The sequence below is a fragment of the Ciconia boyciana genome, chromosome 8 (assembly GCF_034638445.1).
Source record: "Ciconia boyciana chromosome 8, ASM3463844v1, whole genome shotgun sequence".
Lineage (NCBI taxonomy): Eukaryota > Metazoa > Chordata > Aves > Ciconiiformes > Ciconiidae > Ciconia > Ciconia boyciana.
Window position 1 is genome coordinate 42,145,223 of NC_132941.1, and position 19,507 is coordinate 42,164,729.

Here is a 19,507-nt window from a genome sequence, read left to right on the forward strand (position 1 = left end):
AATTTACAAGGACCAGCCTCCTATTCTTAAAGCCAGGCTGCAAGAGGGATAATCAAAAAGGTTAAGAGGAATGACCAATGTTTTAACCTGCTCTATCTAATCAGAATAATAAGAACTTTAACAACATGCTCCACTTAGTCACAACTCCCTTTTTAAAAGGAAAAAAAAAACAAAACAAAAACAAACAAACCCAGGGCCAAGTTCTTCTGTTATCCTGGTACATCCAGTTGAGCAATACTGAATGGTACTGGCAGAGAATGGCAGAATTTCACCTTAGCAAGGCTGCAATACAGTAATAACGATCAGATGGAAACATCTATATACACAGAACACACTTCCATCTACAAAATCACCAACACCACCTCCAGGCTGGAAATGCCAGGAGGCACTAGGAACCAGTTGTCTCAATGAGGAACTAGGTTTCTCAATGACTACATTGTTATTGTGTTCACTCATTTACTTTCATATAAATATCTATGAGACTTCCCAAGTATTCCTGAAGTGAATTAACAATAGTCTCACCATATTCCATTTCCCTTTCCAGCCTAGGGAAGATGCAAGGTGATAATGTGTCATAGTTACACACCCCCACACATGCAAAGCAAGCAAGAGCTAAAAGATGAGGTTTTACACCGATCACAAAGGCATGTCTTTCTCCCGTAACAGCTGAAGATTCATAGCCTTCCACCTCTTCTGCCAGTAGCTCCTCTATCTGCTGTCTCTATACAGAAGTAGGACAACTGAAAAAACATCCCAATTCCTGAAACTCAGTCTCTTATAACAATACTTCAGTAACTAATGCTTATCCTTTCTCCAAGCTTAGAAAATTCACAAATGCTCCAGTCATTCACTCCATGCAATATGAGACATTTACAACCCTGACACCTACATCTGACTTAGTAATACAGAGTAAGAGAGGAACAGGCATTTACAGAACACAATTCACTCATCTTCGGAGATTTTTGGACATCTGCCTTGGTATGAGCTGTGCCCCCAGAAATATCCGTTTCTCTCCACCGATCACAAACAAGAGTCTAGACAACCTGCTCAGATGCAGGTGCCTAAAGATAATAAGTTGAACCCCCTTAAACTGAGGTTTACAGAGCACTTCTTCAGAGACAAACAGTAGTTGGAGCAAAGATACAAAATTAATAATTTCTTAGCTAGTACCAGAAGTACACCTGCAAATAACATTAAAAAGTCCCACACTAATTTTCCAACTCAATTTACTTGTCACAGTTGCCCAAGTCTTTGGGCTCAGCTCAGAGCCAAAGACAAGGGTATCCCTTTGCTGTCCTGCACACACAAATTTTATTACATTTCCCATGAACAAGTCGAGTCTCCAGTCCTCATTTTCAGGTCCTACTCTGATTGAGTTTGATCTGAGAATCAAACACAGTTCACTGCTTCAGTATCTGTTCTCATAGTGCAGGCTTGAAAAACCAATAGCCCTTTCTTTGCCCAAGAGAGTAGCGAAATGAATGATTCATTTCTGGTCATCCTGTATCAGGTCCAGGATTTTTTTCCCCTCACCACCCCCTGTGTTGCATTAGAACAGACAAAAAGGGAAGCAAGCTCCATAGTCTAAATCACTTTTGCAGTCTCAGAAGGAAGCAGGGTGACGGGGAGATGAGGGGGAGAGAAGCAACCCTTGCAACCAACAGATCGCATGCAGACAGTCATAACCAACTAATGATGAAAATTAACATTTTGCTTTTACAAACATCTAGGAGGAACTGAACAATGCTGATGCTGTGCACTGACTTTAAATAGACAATTAAATTCCTTTATAATGGCAGAAAGTAGTAAGAGGAAGCAGGATTTTTCACTTCAGTCTTTCTAGCATTACCATTTGTATGTTCCATTTGTGCTCAGGTTCTGGTTTGTGCTGGGTATACTTAAAATACTTCACTCGGATAAACTACTGTCCCTTAGAAAGGATTCTCAAAGAATAATTTTGCTGCCTCATGGGTTCAAGGCTCTAAAAATGTGCTACCCGAGGAAAACAGAAGTGAAGCATGACTTGCTGTAGTACTACCAAACACTGGAAAGGTGCAGCTTTGCTTGAGTTTGATGTACTGTAGAGACCAAAACAGAACAATATATGGCATCATCCTGCAACATCAGCATGCAGTAGTCCTTGCCAGGACTCAGGAACATCTGACACGTGTTTAGTCAAATGTTTTATGTGTATTAATGCCTAACAGAAGCTCTTGGCATCCTCCGAGTGGAGCCAAACTTCCCAAGGCTCCAGAGAATCCCCAGGTACTCCTGGATTCCCACACTCCAGACTCTGCATGGTGACAAGAGCGGTCCTCCAGTGCCTGCACACCTTATAGCCTTGTAGCTTTCTCCTTCACCTTACATGCACGACCTCAGAAGAAAAGATAAAAATTCTTTCAAAGCATCTAGATTTCTTTTCTTCTTTCCTCTTACTGTACTTCATCTGTCCATTAAGAACAGACCAGTTGTCACCTTTGTGCTTTAAGACAAGAAATAGGTCTGATCCAACAGACTAGAGCCAGGCTTTCAAGCATGTGAATATTTGGGTCTGCAAGTTTATTTTAGCATTGGAAGACCTACTACTTCCTACTACCACTTCTAAGGACATGCCAATACAGAAACCTATGGAAAAGGTACAGAATTGGGAAGGGGCGGTCAGCCTCATGTTTCCTAGGATTGTGGTGGGACACACAACAGTCAGTCTGTTACACCACTTGCCCTTTTTAAGTCTGAGCTGATTGCACAATATACACTAAGTCCACATTTCATGCCTTATTTTAGGAATACAACAACTCTGTGGGTGCATAGACATCAAGAAGCTAAACAGTCCATGAAAGACACTGCAGCTAGGCTGGAAGAGTTAGTAAACCCCATTTGGTCAGAGAAAATGTCTCCACCTTGGAACCAGACAAACAGCTTTGATTTTCCAAAAGGCATTTCATCAGGAAGGTGTATGGCACGCAGTAATTACCTATGTTCTCAAAAGTGGCGAGACAGACGACCAGCTGCATACCCATCCTCCTCCTGGCCTAGCTCCCAAGCACTCTGGCATTTTCCACTGTTGCCTACATGAATTAGACTGAAGACAAAGGCAAACTGCATTAAGGTTTCTGCCAGTTGGGTAGCGCTTCAGGTTTTAAGGACCACAGCCTAGGATTCAGTTACAGCAGTTACTGTTTATAACATGCTACAAATACCCTGTTAGGAAACATAACAGCTCTCTAACTGCAGACCTGCTCTGTACTGTGAAATATGTCAGCAGGGCTTTGCCAGGGTACAGCAATGTTAAGCATTCTGCATGTCCTTGAAATCCAAATGTTCATGCCACCAAGTCTGACGAGCCTCTCACATACACTCCCTGGATGGGAACTTGAAGGCAACTAGATTAATTTCTAACTTTCTGTTTGGTTTTTGGGTTTTTTTTTTATTTCAAATCAAAATAGTGTGTTCACTGTTCTGCATCATTACGTTTTGTCCTTATAACACAGGACATACGAAAATCCAGAGGCAAATAAGGGCAGCTTCTCTTCAGTGATATGATGGTACCAAAACTTCAATTTACCTTCTCCAAGTTACCCGTTACCTCTGAAGCCTCATTCAGAAAAACACTTGCTTCTTTTTGAGGAAAGAACACTTACAATAACAAGCAGCTGCTGACTCAATTGCCCCATTACAACTGCTCCCATTTTCAGAAGAGACTATCCTATTTCAAGTATTCCTTTGCCTAGCAGAGTCTTTACTGACATCATGCAGGTACAGCGTAATTTATTTCAGATAAAGGAGATCAAGAGAGAACAAAAGTAAAGCTCCCAGGAAAGAGCACAGCATGACTGTGTTTCCCCTCTGTGGCAAAATGCAGCAACTTCAAGAACAAAATGGCACCAGAAACCATCTTAAGAAACACAAGGGGGGGTGCAGGGGGCAGAGAAAAAAAAAGACTAAAAGACTAGCATTTCTAGAGCTGTACTTGTTACCCAAACAGATACAAAGAATAAGGGACTACCTGCAAAAGAATTGCAACAGGGAAAGTAAGGTGCAAAGGACTACAGGGAACGCTAGGTGCAAAGGAAAGACTGCAAAGTAAATTTCTCCCAGACATTTCTTCAAAGAGCATGGCAAATTCAGGAACAGATTCCATAGCAATTGTGCAATGTAACCCAAAAGAGCCAACTGTTGTCCAGGGATATTTATGATGCTTTATACAGGGAGGCTATTATCCCTTGGAATGGACTACAGAAGAATCATTTTGCTACTTCACAGGTCCAAGGCTCTAAAAATCTGTGTTACACTTAGGAGAGTAAAAGTGAAGTATGCAGAAGTGATCAAAGGAGACCAGGCTGGTTTTATAGCCTGCAGGGGAAACAACTGATCATATATTCTTCCTATGACAAACAACTGAGAAAGTAATTGAGAGCCTAGCAGAAACCAATGTTGTTACCTCAGCATTATTGATTTTAGGCAGACATCTTAATCTAACACATGACAAAACTTTGGTCATTGCAGTAAGATATAGCTTTCAAGGAAAAATGATATTTATAAAGGTAGTTTATGGCTCAGTTAGAGATTCCTATGAAGTCAAGCCCAGGCTATAAAGGAATGGAAAGAAAGGGACTTAAAAACAAAATTGATAGAAAGTTCGATTAAAAAGTGAAAATATGATTCAAGTATACTAAAGCAGAAGGATCTTCTGATCTTCAAAACACTAAAAAGAAGCAGTAAAAACATAATTTTAAAATACTATACTAAGAAAGCCTTATTCTTATGAAAGGGATGACTGGCACTGAAAAATTCACAGTTCAGCTGTTAGGGGCTCTTTAAAAAAATTCTTACCAAACTTAACAGAAATGTTCCAATTGTTTATATTAAAAGGAGCTGAGGTTATTTAAAATATATCTATACACACAACAAAATGAAGCAGAACAGTATAAGAAGATAAAAGTCTATATAGCCCTTTGTTAACATTCAAACTCAAAGAAATACAACAGTAAAGAAATAAAAAATATTAACACTAAAGTGCAAAATTATATAAAATTGTAACAATCATCTTAAGAACATATATAAAGAGAAAAAAGTGAGTTCAGTTCATGGCAATTACTAAGAGTACATCTTCAATTAAAAAACAATAAGTGGGGAAATAGAGGGACCATTGCACACAATTAAAAATTCTTTCCAACCTTCCCTCTGTTTCCTCCTACAAGCAATCTGCCCTTTAGCAATGATGTCAGACACTGCTCTCTGCACCTCTCACTCTGCTCTGTTTGCTAGGGATATCTGAGCCAAGCCACCCCACCCTGCGACTTTTCAGCCTGAAGTGTGTAATGCACCACATACGGAGTTTCAGCTGATGACACTAATTGGGCTCTCTCTCCAGCAGATGTATTCTACCTGCTAAAGCCAGTACTGTCTTCTTCACATCTGCATCATATTAGCAAACCACAGTTGACTAAGGTAGATAGTCCCTTCTCTATTCTTCCCAACTGACAGTTTACTAGGAATTCTTGATTTTAAGTCCCAAAGTGAATAGCCTGGCATGGTTTTCACATGCTTGTGACAATTGTTCTTCATGAAATGGCAATCTGACCTAGAGGTCTCTAGGAACCAGATCTAGTGAGATGATCATTAATTGTTCTTTAATATGCTTGGGGCAGACTATCTAAGAACACCCCAATCCTGCACCTCTCCTGCTGTCATGCTGCTGCTGTTGCTTTTGTGCACTGGAAACTCTAGGACAAATGCCCATAAGGGAAGGGAAAAACCACTGGGCTTCCAAAACTAGCCTTCATTTTTGGCATCTGTTCACACAGCTGGTATGAGATAAATCCTGTCTGCTGCTGGCCTTCGACAGAGGTTTCTTCAGATGTCAAAAAAAAAGAGGCAAAAGATACTGGCATGGGAGAGCCTGGTTAATGAGATGTCACAGCTATGGTTGATTTGTTCCCTGCTTATTTCATTTTATTATGTTTATCAGAGTGATAAGGTGCAAAATTTCTCACATTTTATTTATGCACTATACAGTTTAAGGCCTAAGTGGAGCAGCATCTTGAGACTTACAGCAGGCTCCATAAGTAAACCAGAATGCTCCACTCAAGTTGTGCCTCTTTTCATCACTTGGGGACCATTTGCAGGAGCAAATTAATACCAAGCTTTATTCCTCAGTAACAAGCACCCATTGCACCACTGTCCATGCTGTTGTTCCAAGTGTGAGGCTGGGCCACGACCTGGAAGGAGATCATTCAGAACAGTCTGTCACCTGTTTTGAGAAATTCAACGTGCCTCCGAACCACATCCTTCAATGACAAACTCTCTTTGTCAGGAGAACTGCTTCTATCATTGCATCTGTCAAGCTGAGCCACAGAACAAGCTATTTCACTGGGTCTCCCCCAGTCAAGCTCAATTTGAGTTTTACAGTCCTTGATACTTGTGGGATATTTTCATAGAAGCCATTAACTTACTTTGCACTGGGAATTATGCTGCTTGGCAGGGGCTATCTCTCCTCACGATACCTGCATGTCCAAAGTTGAACCTAGTCTTGAAACGAGATGGCAAAAAGTAGTCATATATATTCAAAATGTTGGCCTGTAAGCCAGTAAGGCCTGAAAATATTTACCAATATGTCAAAATGCTTCTAGCTGAAAACCGTTTCTAAACCATTCGCTGTTTGCAAGTTTAATGGCTGAAGGCTTATGGGCTCATGAATCACCAGCTTTCTTAGCAGCAGCATTTGAAATGTTGATACCTTAGCCTTGAAATAGATGTGAAGGTACCACAGCCGTTACAAGCTGTTATCGAAAGACATACTTTAAAAGCTCCCACAGAAGACTGAATGCAATCGAAGTAGCTGAGCAGGATGAAAGTAACCAAACCAACTTAGTTAAAGTCATTGTTCATGTCTGCGTTCCATTTTAGTGATTACCCTCCAGTTGGACAATGAATCATATTAAAGGAAGCTTTGATACTTACAGTTTGTCTGATAAAAAATCCAGATGACTTTAGAAGCAATGATGAGTATTTGGGAAACTATTAGTCTTATTTCAAATTACTGAATTCAACTATCAGAATAAAATTTTGGAGAGCAATTCCATTTATCACAGATTAAAAAAAAAAGACTGTACCATTCTTACAATCCCAAGATTTTCAGTTGAGAAGACGTATGAAAATTCCTGGCAAAAAAATTGCTACAACAGATATGTGTGGAATGAGTATCTCTAGGGTCAAGGAGGTTATGCCAGTAAATGGCAAACACTGCATTACAGAACTGTAAAATTAAATGTTAAGTGTACACTATACTAGAGAGATAACAGGGATGGAACAGACAAATACAATAGCAAAACGAACTGGAAGAAAAAAAGAAATCTGAATTGTGAATAAAAAAATAATAATTCCATACACAATCCTCTAAAATACGCCAGCATCAATTGATTTATCTAGGTCTTGCAAGGGGATATACACTGTGACGTGTAAAATTATAAAATATATACGTTTTGTCTACAATGCCTAAGACAGACAGATGAATGAACACATAAATAGGGTAAATAAGTTCTGTTTCAGTTTTAACCAAAGAGATTATGAAAAACCATTTAAATAAATAAATAAATACAATAGAATGTTTATGGGTTTGTTTATCTGTGAATAGCTTAAAAGGTATGGGAATTCATGACTTCCTGTTTTTCTGAGTAACTGGCCCCATCTGTACATGCATTTATCCACCATGTCAATGCAGACAACTTGCAGATCTGCCTCTTCACTCCTATCTCCTCGCAGCCAGGTTAAAATCCCAATCTGTTTCAAACACCTGAGGATAGCTAAAATCAGGTCAGCCTCAGCTCTCCAACCTTTCTCCTCCATCAATATAGATAAAAATGACCATTTTGCCGATCACAACTCATAACTCTTCATTTTAAACTCTAATTTCTCTCCAGGCCCTCACATTCAACCATACAAAAATGATCAGAAAGATTTTGACATATTTCCAAGATTATTTCTGTATGTTCATCTTCACAACTAAAAACTGTTGTCCAAGCTCTCATCACCTTGATTACTGCAACTTCTTTCCCCAGCTCTAATCTCATTCAGGTCCCATCCATCCAGAATGCCATCTCAATTAGCATTTTCAGCAATTAGTCTGACCACGTGAATGCATGAATGCATTCTTCTTTGGTTCCTCCTTGTATTTGGGCTCTTACTCATTCTGCACTCATATTTGAGGTAAAATCCTTGTAAACAGCTCCAAATCTCATTTTCCTTCCTCCTGAATTCTTCTTAAAACTTATCTGCTCTGATTTCTCCTGGGAAACTTGACAATTAGGCTACTGCCAAGCACACCGATCAATAGAATCCAACTCCTCCTTACACTTCCTGCCCATGACCATTTTTTTACATTCATGTTGTAAGCTCTTGGGGGTCAAGACCCCTGTCTCCTCTTCTTTCAGCAGCACATAAGCTCCAAACACATTTCTACTTTACTCACTGAACTAAATACATGCTTCTCAACATTTTATGCAAATGCTGCCATGTTTTAGAGGACTGTGTGACTGCTATCTTCATTGTAAACAGAGGAGAACAATGTGTGGGTAACCAAGATTCAAAGGAAGCACCATTTAAATTGTGCTTGAAGCCACACCAGCAACACTGAAGCCTGAACTAAGCAGACATACCATGCAACTCCACTGAATTCTTTCCAATGTCATAGGCCAATATAGCTTCAACAAATGTATAGGGGTTATTTCCAGTGAGTTGTGCTGTTCAAACATGCTTATACACGCTTCCTTCAGGGTGTCTGTGGTGTACAATGATTTTCCACCACAGAGTTAATATGATTTTCAAAAGAGTCATCTATACCCACCCTGGTCTAGTAAAACCATTCTAGCTGCCACTAGGGTTTAGTACGCATGTTGCCAATAGGTCTAGTAAAACCACATCAGCAACAACTGTGGTTTAGTGCATATGTTGCAGGTAGGCTTTCAACCCCTGGCTGTCCACACTGGACAGTGGCTGAGCCACCCACAGATTTTACTTCTTTGTAGTGCAGCAGAAAGACAATCAAGGTGGTTATACCACCAAGGTGGCTCCTTAGCACGACCTTGGTGCAGCCACAGAACACCAGCAACGTCCTGGAAGGCACAGCCTGCCAGAAGACACGGCTGAGCTCAGGTAGCTGACACATGGAAGAGTGAAGAGGGGAAGAAAAACAAAAACAACAAAGAAAAAAAAATTAAAATATGAGGATAGTGGAAGGGAACGGCTTATTAAACTCACGGCAAGTCATTTAGCATTTTACACTGGTGCCTCAGTTACTACACACTACTAGTCTATCTAAAAATAGCTGCAAATGAAAGGTGGAAACCCAGAAGTTAGATGACAGCCTTATCAGCAGTCTAATGCTTTACCAGTTCCATTTCTATGATAAGCCTACACAGCTAGATGACACCAAGGTGTGCAACATTCCCACATACAAAAACACTCCTGGAAAGAAGGTTTCAGTAGAAGAACAGACTATTGCAGATATCAATTACTCAGTGATTGTAAAGCCGTAGATAGATTATCAATATGAATAAAGTGAGGATTCACACACCCTGAGGTCAACCACTGACTAGCCAGTCTGAATCCTGTCTGTCCTACTCCTTATCTTTCACAAAAGCGATCATGTTCTGGCTCCAGTCTGAAGATGCTGCCAAAACCCTCTTACCCTTTCAGGAATTCAGCTCCAGGGAGAAGGCTCTTTCAGGTACAGCAAATATGCCTACTGACTGGGAATATGCCTACAACACTGGGAATAATCCTGATCTCCTGTGAAATCTGTGCAACTGGATTTACCTTACAGATATAGGGAGCAGTGGGGTTTGTATCCAAGCCCACTTCACACACAGTTTTTATCTCTAGGTAGCCTTCACCTTACTCAGCACAAGAAGTAGGCAGAAATCTACCAAAATGTTTAAATGCTCAAGTAACCACAGCACGCTGCAAGCATGTGTCTAATTAATCTGATTAATCAAAGTTTCCTGTTCAGTAATATATCACAGAGCTACATAAAATGAAAACTGCAATGGCTCAAAGAAAAGCAGCTGGCTTTTTTCTATTTAGTTGGATGACTTGAACTCTTTTGCCAATCTAAGAAAGTGTTTTATCTTGACTTAGATATCTGTAAATCAGCTTCCTTATCTAAAGGAAACCATACATTGTCCAATACACCAACACAGTAAAACACCTTCTGTCACTGCCACCACAGGTAAGCTATTACTGCATAAGAACTTGGGGCAAAAAAAAAAGGTTTCAGACACATGTTTAAGTATGCTAGCAATTCTGTTCATCAATCCTCTTGGAGTTTTCAGAAACTTGGAGTTTCCAGAGAGCTTCAAGTGAGGCAGCTCATCGAGTTGAGAGTCGAGAGGCCAACACAACATTGGAAGCTTACAAATTTAGTGTTTTACGAAAAAGGCAGCGTATCCCAGTCACTCTCTTCCTCCTGCTGCAGTTGTAGAGAATAATCACTAGATGGAGCTGCACAGTCACAAATCTGATTTATGGCCGCTGGAAGAGTTTGTTGTCTCCTATCGTTCTGTTTGGCCTAAAACTGACACATTCCAGCGCTCCCTGATAATTCATCTTCTGAAACATGAGATGAAATGCTTTCATTTACAAAAGCAAAATGTACATAGAGAAAGTGATGAGATACTGAGTACGGGGAAAAAAAAAACAAAAACAAAAACACAAGAAACCAACAACACTCACAGCTTTCAAAATCAACTAAATTTTAAAAGTAAACTGAAAGATATTCTACCTGCCAAGACAGATCAGATGTCTTGCTTTGCTCTGCAAGTCAGAAAGCACAGCAGACTCCTTAATGCCTGACACAATTAGCTGCTGCAAAAGAAATACAAGAGCTCTGAACTCAATTCTTTGTAAATAAGGTCTAGCACATGCTAAAAATGCAGCGATAGACAAACCGTTTCCCATAAATGCCCTGGTGATATACTTAATCATGCACTTAAGATGTACTTACAAAAGAATCTTTTTCTGCTAACTGCACTGACACTAGACAGTTTTGCTAGTGTAGGAAGATAGTTGAAAAATCATCATCCTAAATTACCGGCATACAATTCGTCTGGCTTTCTAGAGATTAACTGTGTGCCAAAAGGGAATTTTTACCTGCTTTCATCCTACACCTGTTGAGCCCAAGTTGCAACCCACTCCATGCCTGCATATTCCTGGTCTATGTGCAACGTTGCTAACTTCATCTCCTGTAGAGCGACAAAATGATAGATCTTCACATCTTGCTTGGGTTTTGCAAAATCCAGATATTGCCAACACTTCACAAAATAAAAACGAAACCCCCAGCCCATCTCCAAAAGGCACTGCAGGGTCCTTTCAGCACATATCTACTATGTAATGAAACAAAAGCACAGAAAAGGTTTTTTAGCCTGATTTCTAAGAAAAGAAGATGGCAGAGTTGCTGTTGGTTTATATATCACTTCCCTCAGCAACAGGTCAGGCCGGGGAGGAGATCCCTAAACAACCAGGCTGTCAAAAAGTGGCAAGGGCATTGCTGCACCTAGCCTGGAAGGTGCTGCAGAAGAGGGCTGAAACAGTGGCAGAGGAAACGAGGCCCCGTTCCCCCTCTCATGGAGGATCTTCCTTGATCCCTTTCACCTGGAAACTTGTGGTTCTTTTTGGCACAGGACTGAAGTCCCACAATCTCATGTGCTTTTTGATAAGGAATCTGCTCGCACCTCAGCTGCAAAAAACATTGCACTAGGGAAGGAGAGAACACGTTTCCAGGGCTAGTTGGAGGCCCAAGCCTCTCACGAGGACCTTTAAGAGCTCCACCGTCGGAGCTCATTACCAGTTCACACAACATCTGGGTGTGTTTTAAAATGAAGACTGCAGCGAAAGCATACCAGAACCACCCTCTGAGGATGTGGCGGCACAAACCCCAGGTGCTGCTTTTGTCACTTTACACACCGCTACAGTGTATGTCACTCGAGAGGAAGGCGCGCATCTCCCGCGGGATGCCCACGCTCCCGCCAGCCCAGCCCAGCATCGGGCACCTCGGGGCACGGGTGGCGTAAAAGCCACGAAAATCGACCAGAGCGCCGGCCAAGCGGCCACCCGCGCACCGCACGGCAGCGCACCGCACCGCTCCCCCGGCAGGAGGCGGCAGCCCGGGCCGCCCCGAGGCGCACCGCGCCGCCGCCACATGCCAGCCGGCCCCGCCCCGCCGCCCCGCCCCGCGCCCGCCTGTGACCGGCCCGGGCCGCGCCGCTCTCAGCCGCCGCGCCGCTCCCCTCCCGGCCCCGAGATGCCCCTCTTCAGCGTGCCCAAAGAAGTGGCCGTCGGGACGGCGATGCTGGGGGTCGCCTTTGCCACGGGGATGCTCGCAGGTAAGCGGCGCCCCCCCGCCCGCACTCGGGGGGGGTGAGGGCTGCAGCCTCCCCTTGTCCCCACCGGGGCCGGGACGGGGACTGCGGCGCCCGGGCAGGTCCCCACCGAGGGCGACCGTCGGGGGAAGCATCCCCCTCGGCGTTCCCCTGTGCGGGGCTGCCCTGCGAGCCGGGATTTCGCTGAGCGGCGGCGAATACACTGATGCTATTAGAGCCCAAGCCGCTCCCTGTAATCCAGCGACTGCAGCGTGGGGCCGGGGAGCCGGCGGGGTCGGGGCCAAGGTCTCAGCAAAGGCGAGGGCACGCTCCCAGCCTGGCCACTGCCTGCGTTTATTTGGCCAGCCAGAAGACGCCGTGGTGGTGGCCTGGTCACAGCTTTCTCTTCTGGTAACTGTTTCGCTTTCAGCCCCTGCGGTCAGAGGAAGTGCGAGCCCACGATCAGGCTGGGGAAGGAGGCTGGGGTTGGGTTTGTAATGCAGCCACTTGCTTACTTACCTTTGACTTCAGGCAAGTTGCTGAAATAATCTACACCTCTGCGTGATCGTCTGTAAAATAGAGCCATTAACAGAAAATAAAATAAAAACCTTGAAATAAAAGTGTTCTTTAATAGCAAACAACCATCAGGAGATGCGGAACTGAATTTTTTTTTCTTGTTATTTCTTTAAAATAAAGCATCTTTAAAAGAAGTATTGGACATCAAAGCTGAGATTAGTTCTGTATTTAAGTAGACAAGCAATAGTCCTTAAACTTCACCTTTCAGCACCTACTTTTTTTGCACACTGGTTTCATGCTAAAACCATTGAGCAATGGCAAATTTCCCCTGGCTACATGGCAGAACACTGTCATTAGGAGAACACAGGGCCTGGGAAGATGCATCAGCCGTAAAGACCAGCAGCCTCTATCCAGACTAAGAAAATCGTGTGCCTCATTCATGCTTCTCTCCTTACACTTGCCCTTTGAGTTTTGATGTGGTTACTTGTCCTGTAAGAATATGACAGCTTGTAGTTGTCACAGTGAACACCATACCCAAGCCTTTCCCTTTCAGCCTTTGCAGACTTGGACTGGACATCTTAGAGCTTAAAAAGGAGGAAAAAAAGTATTATAGTCCACTGAGATGTCCAGCTATATTGTATTTTCCTTTTTTAGTGGATTTTTCAGAGCAAAGAAGTCTTTAACCTTTAGTAATACTTAAGTGCTTGCTTTATTTAAGCAGGCAATAACTGAAAAAGATAAAAGTTCTTATTATTCCTTTTTTTTTTTGTAGGTAAAAGATACCCTTCTTTAGTTTTTGGGACACCCAAATCATCCAAGAGTATTATTGGGAAAAGCGGTCCTCTCTGGCAATACATACTGGATCACTCTTTGCGGGAACATCCAATTCTAAAGAAGCTGCGACTGGTCAGTATTTTATCCCCCAACGCAGGTTTTCTGTTCAGTGCCGTTACTGTTCCACTAGGACCTTTCGATATCACCCACCTCTCGTCCTGAACTGCTGGACTCTTTGTGATATTCCTTCCTCCATCTTATTTACATACACATTAGAATTTGTTTTGAACTGGTAATACCCAGACTCTTCAATGTTCAGGGCTACCTAAATGAGTATTTAATAGTATTGGCATGCGTTTTAGACACGTCCTTTTATCCATGGCTCCCAAGTCCATGTGTTTGGGCTGCACTTGATTTTGACTTGAACAGATGACTTCTGTTCATTTTAGTTGGCATATAAGGAAACTGTAGCTCAGAGAGGTGATGTCCTCCAGCGGGCGTCAGAACAGACCTCCTGACTCAGGACTGAGTCATTTTGAGTAAGACAAACTGCTCCTATATAAAAGCAATTAAACGTTAAGAACTGGAGCTGGGTGGTTGGAATGAGCCATAGAGGAAGAAAGGAAATGGGAGGACCATCCTTTCCATTCAACTGCCACAGCACAGCCCTGCTTCTCCTGCTGCCCTCTCCTCAGTGCCAGGGGCCCTCCCACCCTGGCATGGGCATAGCTCCTCCAGCTCTGCACAGTGTAGCCAGAACCACATGGTCTGACCTTTGGCAACAGACTTTAACCTAGCAGTTCATAAAACCATCCTACATGTATTGGAACAATAAGGGCATAAGTACAAAGGTTATAATTTTTTAAAAAAAGTGCATCTGTTTATGTAGATATACAGAAATAAAGCACTTTCCCAGCCAAGGTTCCTCTATGGTTCTTCATCAGTTATAACTATTGCTGAGTTTGCCACAGCTGTGGTAACTTTGGGGCATATTTCTGCTTTGAATGATTAGCCACTGCTTATGACACACACCTCACCCTCCTTAGTTCCTGTTAAATTCAAACCAATTTCTTGCTCATAGATGGAGCACAAAGCCATCTAAAATGAGAAAGGTAGGAGTATCTGTTTCTCCTAGGGTTTCTCTAGGTTTTTTGCCTAGGATACTGTTTTGGAAGCTTTGGGTTTTGTTTGTTGTGATGTGTTATTTTTGTGTTTTCCTAGCTCACCGCTGATCATCCCTGGAGTAAAATGATGGTGTCCTGTGACCAGGCTCAGCTTATGGCAAATTTGGTCAAACTCATTAAAGCCAAAAAAGTTATTGAAATAGGTAAGAGTGTCACTTTGTCCTCCTTGTAGTAGAATAAAGCTCCTGGCTGTGCTTTTCCAAATACAGCCATGTTCACATAAGGTAAGATATCTAAACATAGTAAGGCACTGTATACCTGTCTCAGCAAACAGGTGGACAAACTACAGTGTGAAAAGTAGTGTCTGATTTGCACTTACTTGCCACTTTGTCTATCTATGCATTCAGTAATTCTGGCATCAGCATGGATGTCTCGTCAACTCTGAGGGAATCTAAAAAAATAAGATCAACAGATCACTTGGGTCTCCAGCAGTTGCAGGACAGGGTGTATTCTTTTCTTCCTGTATCAGTTTCTTGCTGGAAGGAAATGTTTTCCTGCACAAGCCCTGCATCCAATCCGCTTTCCTTGATGCACCTATGTTAGCAGGATATCCCAGAGACAGACTGATGTGAGCAGCCAGGTATGGGTTCCCAGCATCTTCATTCTTGGCCTGGCTGTTATGATGCCCTGGTATTTTGCTGCTGGTCCAGTCCCTTTGGCTCAGGATTTAGCTTCACTTTTAAACAAGGGTGTTCCTCAGAGATGCAGGACCAGACTGCCCTCATGTCCAGGAGACTTTTGGAAAAAGCCAACATTAAGCTTCGCTAAAAGATTGATTTAAAAAAAAAAAAAAAAAAAGAAGTAAAAATGCCTCCCAACCCACCATTACATTGAAATGGAGGGGAAAACCTTTTCTGTCCATTAACAAATTGCCATCCTTGACTCCATTGGGGCTTTTATTCCTGAAAGGAGCCCTGTAGTTCACTATTTACCTTTTTTTTTTTTTCCAACAATACAGTAAGTGTTGATGACTCTTATGATTTTCCTAGGTGTTTTCACAGGTTATAATACCTTGAATATGGCACTTGTCCTGCCAGATAATGGCAGAGTTATTGCCTGTGATATAAATGAGGACTATGTCAAAATTGGAAAGCCACTGTGGAAGGAGGTAAGCAGCATCTCTTCTGTTACATGTTTGGGACAGCTGCATTTGCATGTCAAGGGATTTTGGTATCTTAGACTTGCACATTCACACACAAGGATTCATATCATTAAAGGAGGCTGAGACAGTTCAATTTGGAAAGACAAATAAGTGCTGTCTGGAACCTAGAAATAATAGGAAAAGTATCTGAACACCAGTCACTCCCTGAGTGCAACCTACTAACACGTTATTTCTTGACCACTTTCATCAATTCTTTGTTCTTTTTCATTCTAGGCAGGAGTAGAGCATAAAATTGACCTGCGGATTAAGCCAGCAAGTCAAACACTTGGTAAGTAACCTAAAATACTTTTTTTTTTCCCTTCCCTAGAAATAGAAGATGGATATAATACTGATTAAATCTAAGACCAAATATGCTTGTGGATGTGATCCCTTTGCTAACAGTGAGACAGCTTCTCTTATATTAAAAAAAAAAATCTGAAAAATTCACAACTTCAGAAGTTCACCGTTTTCCTACATGCCAGCAGAGAGGAAAAAAATGCTTGTCCTGTGTAGTGGGCTGTACTGGTCACTCACCTGTCCTGTCCATCACCTTGTTTAATCTATGAAGTACTATTGTCAGCTGCTTCTGGGAAAGCTGATTAAAACAGATTAATTAGACAAAGCCCAATTTCTCTTATCCATTGTCCATTTTAAGCAAGTATTTATTTGTTATAGACAGGAAGAGTTTTCTGAAAGGGCTGAGTTGCAGAAAAAAATACAGAAGCCGATATAAAACTTAGGGTATAACAGTTGAATTGTGTCCAGAGGAGTTCAAATTTAGGGTGTGCCAAAAGCATGCAAGGCCATTAGAAAGGCAATGACTTTTCTCATTCAAGAAAAGAGAAGATGTGGGGCAGAGGGAATATTAATAAATATTCTGAAAATGCAAGAAATTTGCTAGGAACAGAGGAGGCGGAAGGTTTCCAACAAAGGTGTTTGATGGGTCTACAGATCCATCCATAACCTTGTATTACTTCTAAATTCATCCATCCTTTCTAAAGAGGCAAATATTAGCAGTCTGCTAGGATGCACTGTCCTTGAAGTCTGATGGACAGCTTTGTCTAGGCAATGCTTCAGACAAAAAGATGCTCTGTTGGCAGAGGATAAGGGCAGGTGAGTGGGGTGGCAGAGAACCTTAGCAAGGCAGCAGTCAGCCCCTCTGCAACTGGCGATTTGGAGTTCTCTGTCAAGAAGTCCATTTAGGAGAACTTATAACTGAATTCCACTTGCCTTGGCCCAGAGAGGGACTACTTACAGAAATCTTTTGCTATGATAAAGATCTCTGACAGGGTTTGTTCATTACGTGTATCATGGCACTTGATCATCAATGAGAGATTAGCATTTAGGACCTGTTCATAAATGTGAGAAAAATCCTAATCCACTTAAGAAAATGGTTCTCCTCAGTCAGCTCAAAAAATAGCTGAAGGTGTACAGTGTGACCAGTTTCAAACTGCTTGACTTGTTTTTACTGCACCTTTCAGCAGTCCCAGCTGTATCCTGCAGGTTTAGTACTCCTCCATGAACTTCCAAGTAGGCAGAACTCGGTAACTGAGTGTTTTATGGCATACATCATGTCTAGATTGGTTTCTGTGGGTTAAGCTTTTCTAGTAATTAGCTGTAGAGGAATAGGCTGCCTGGTCAAGGCACCAAAAACATTATTTAATGAGAACTTTGACACAAATGGACGACTTCCTCCTACACAGCATTAACCAGGGTGTAACGACTCACTTTGTTGCTCATCTAGATGAACTGTTGGCCAGTGGAGAAGCAGAAACCTTTGACTTTGCTTTCATTGATGCGGATAAAGAAAGCTACAATGAGTACTATGAAAAATGTTTGCGCCTCATAAAGAAAGGGGGAATAATAGCTATTGATAATGTAAGTACTGCAGTTGTAGTGGTAGTAGCACAGGGAGTTACTGCTTTTGCTCTGAGAAAGGAAAAAAAAAAAGTCACAGTGGGATTCTAGTAATGTGATTTCTGACCTGCAACTCGGTTGCCAATTGCAATGTGTTTGTTCCATGTTATACAAAGGAGGCTTTTAAAATTCAACATAAATTCATGAAATAAGCTATATGGAACACTAATATAAGCAAGGAATAAAACCCTACAGAAGTAAGAAGTAACATGTTAAATTTACATTAGTACATAAACAGCCTGTGATAACAGAAAATTATCAATTTTTTAGTAATTCATTACAGAGAATGCTCTATTATTCTGATTTGCCTTGTACTGCATTTTCTACTATGTACAGTACTTACACAAGATCAAAGGTAGCACTTGTAATCAGTAACTACTACTAAGTTATCAATTAATAACTTGTACTAAAACCAAAGAAAAATGTTAAACTTCAGGCACCTTCAGGGTTATGGTGGCAGCTGGACAGGGGCTTTTAAAAATACCTGTGTTTAATCACATCTTTTTTTTATTTTGGCTTCTAATTTGCAGTAGAAGTACAATTAGGCAATTCTGTGGACTCCCAATCCCACTTGATTATGAGAGCTCCATGGCAGAGACCACTAGAAGTCTGAAATACAATAAATAATATCAATTTCTAGAAAATATGCAGGACCTTTTCCAAAGCTTCCTTTGTGGTCCAAGGAACGTATTGGAACAAATGAGGTGCATGACATTTCTTTTTTCAATAGGTCCTTTGGAGTGGAAGGGTGCTAAAACCAAGAAAGGATGACTTGGCAACGCAGAGCATCCACCACCTCAATGAGAAGCTTCTCAGAGATGCACGAGTCAACATCAGCATGCTCCCAATGGGGGATGGAGTCACATTAGCATTCAAGTTGTAAATGGAGGAAGCCCAGCAGATGGGAAACAACAAGCAGCATCAAATCATCAGGAAAAATGCAGGCAGAACAGTATCAAAAATGGTTATTTAACCTGTATCTCCGCTGGATAGCATAGTCTGGGAAAGTAGACTTTAGGAGCAGCAGGATCCTAAGGGCAGCTAAGTTGGGAAGAGAGACTTATTTTGAGATCTACGATGGTTTCTTATTTTAATTGTAATAAAGCAAGTAAACTTATGTGAAGTTGTCCTTGTAAGACAGTGGTTGAAAAAAATCTCCTGTAGAACGACTGAGTTCCAAGTCAGTCAATACAACAAAGTCATTTTCTGTCCTAAAAGAGGCTACTGAGTAGCAGAATAATCAGTCCTACCATCAAAAGGAAAAGAAGTGGAGTTTACTAATGTTAAAAGCCATAATAGAAAAATGGATTTTTAATGAAATGTACATGGCATCAAGGAGATTGCTAGCCTTCTCAAACTAACGATATTGAAAGTCACTGGTAATCCTTGAAGGGTACTACGTAAGAAGCCTCAAATATACACCATCTGGGGGGAAAAAAAAAAGTTGCCTTTAAAAGCATGTCAAAGGAGAAACAGGATTTCCAATACAGAGCACTGCCCAAAACCTTTCTGTGCAAGGACTAGGTTTCTTTAACCTAGATAAAAAAAATAAATCTACCTGCACTGTTAAGTCAGAATGAGAAAGAGCAAATGGGCAAGAAAACCAAAACACTTCTTCC

General features: G+C 41.6%; 1 protein-coding gene across 1 annotated transcript; it reads left to right on the plus strand.

Moving 5' to 3' along the window:
• The first annotated feature begins 12,215 nt into the window (after positions 1–12,215).
• COMTD1 (catechol-O-methyltransferase domain containing 1) lies at positions 12,216–19,005 on the plus strand. Its single transcript, XM_072870901.1, has 7 exons — positions 12,216–12,380; positions 13,645–13,778; positions 14,868–14,973; positions 15,820–15,938; positions 16,206–16,260; positions 17,716–17,849; positions 18,619–19,005. The coding sequence occupies exons 1-7, from the start codon at positions 12,299–12,301 to the stop codon at positions 18,769–18,771; spliced, it is 783 nt and encodes a 260-aa protein (XP_072727002.1). The 5' UTR covers positions 12,216–12,298; the 3' UTR covers positions 18,772–19,005.
• The last annotated feature ends 502 nt before the right edge of the window (positions 19,006–19,507 follow it).

Bases quoted from the DNA above. Each gene is read 5' to 3' on its own strand.
- COMTD1 (XM_072870901.1), top strand. From the start codon at position 12,299: ATGCCCCTCTTCAGCGTGCCCAAAGAAGTGGCCGTCGGGACGGCGATG. The intron at 12,381-13,644 runs GTAAGCGGCGCC...TTTTTTTTGTAG, and splicing joins TGCCACGGGGATGCTCGCAG to GTAAAAGATACCCTTCTTTA. The intron at 17,850-18,618 runs GTAAGTACTGCA...TTTTTTCAATAG, and splicing joins GAATAATAGCTATTGATAAT to GTCCTTTGGAGTGGAAGGGT.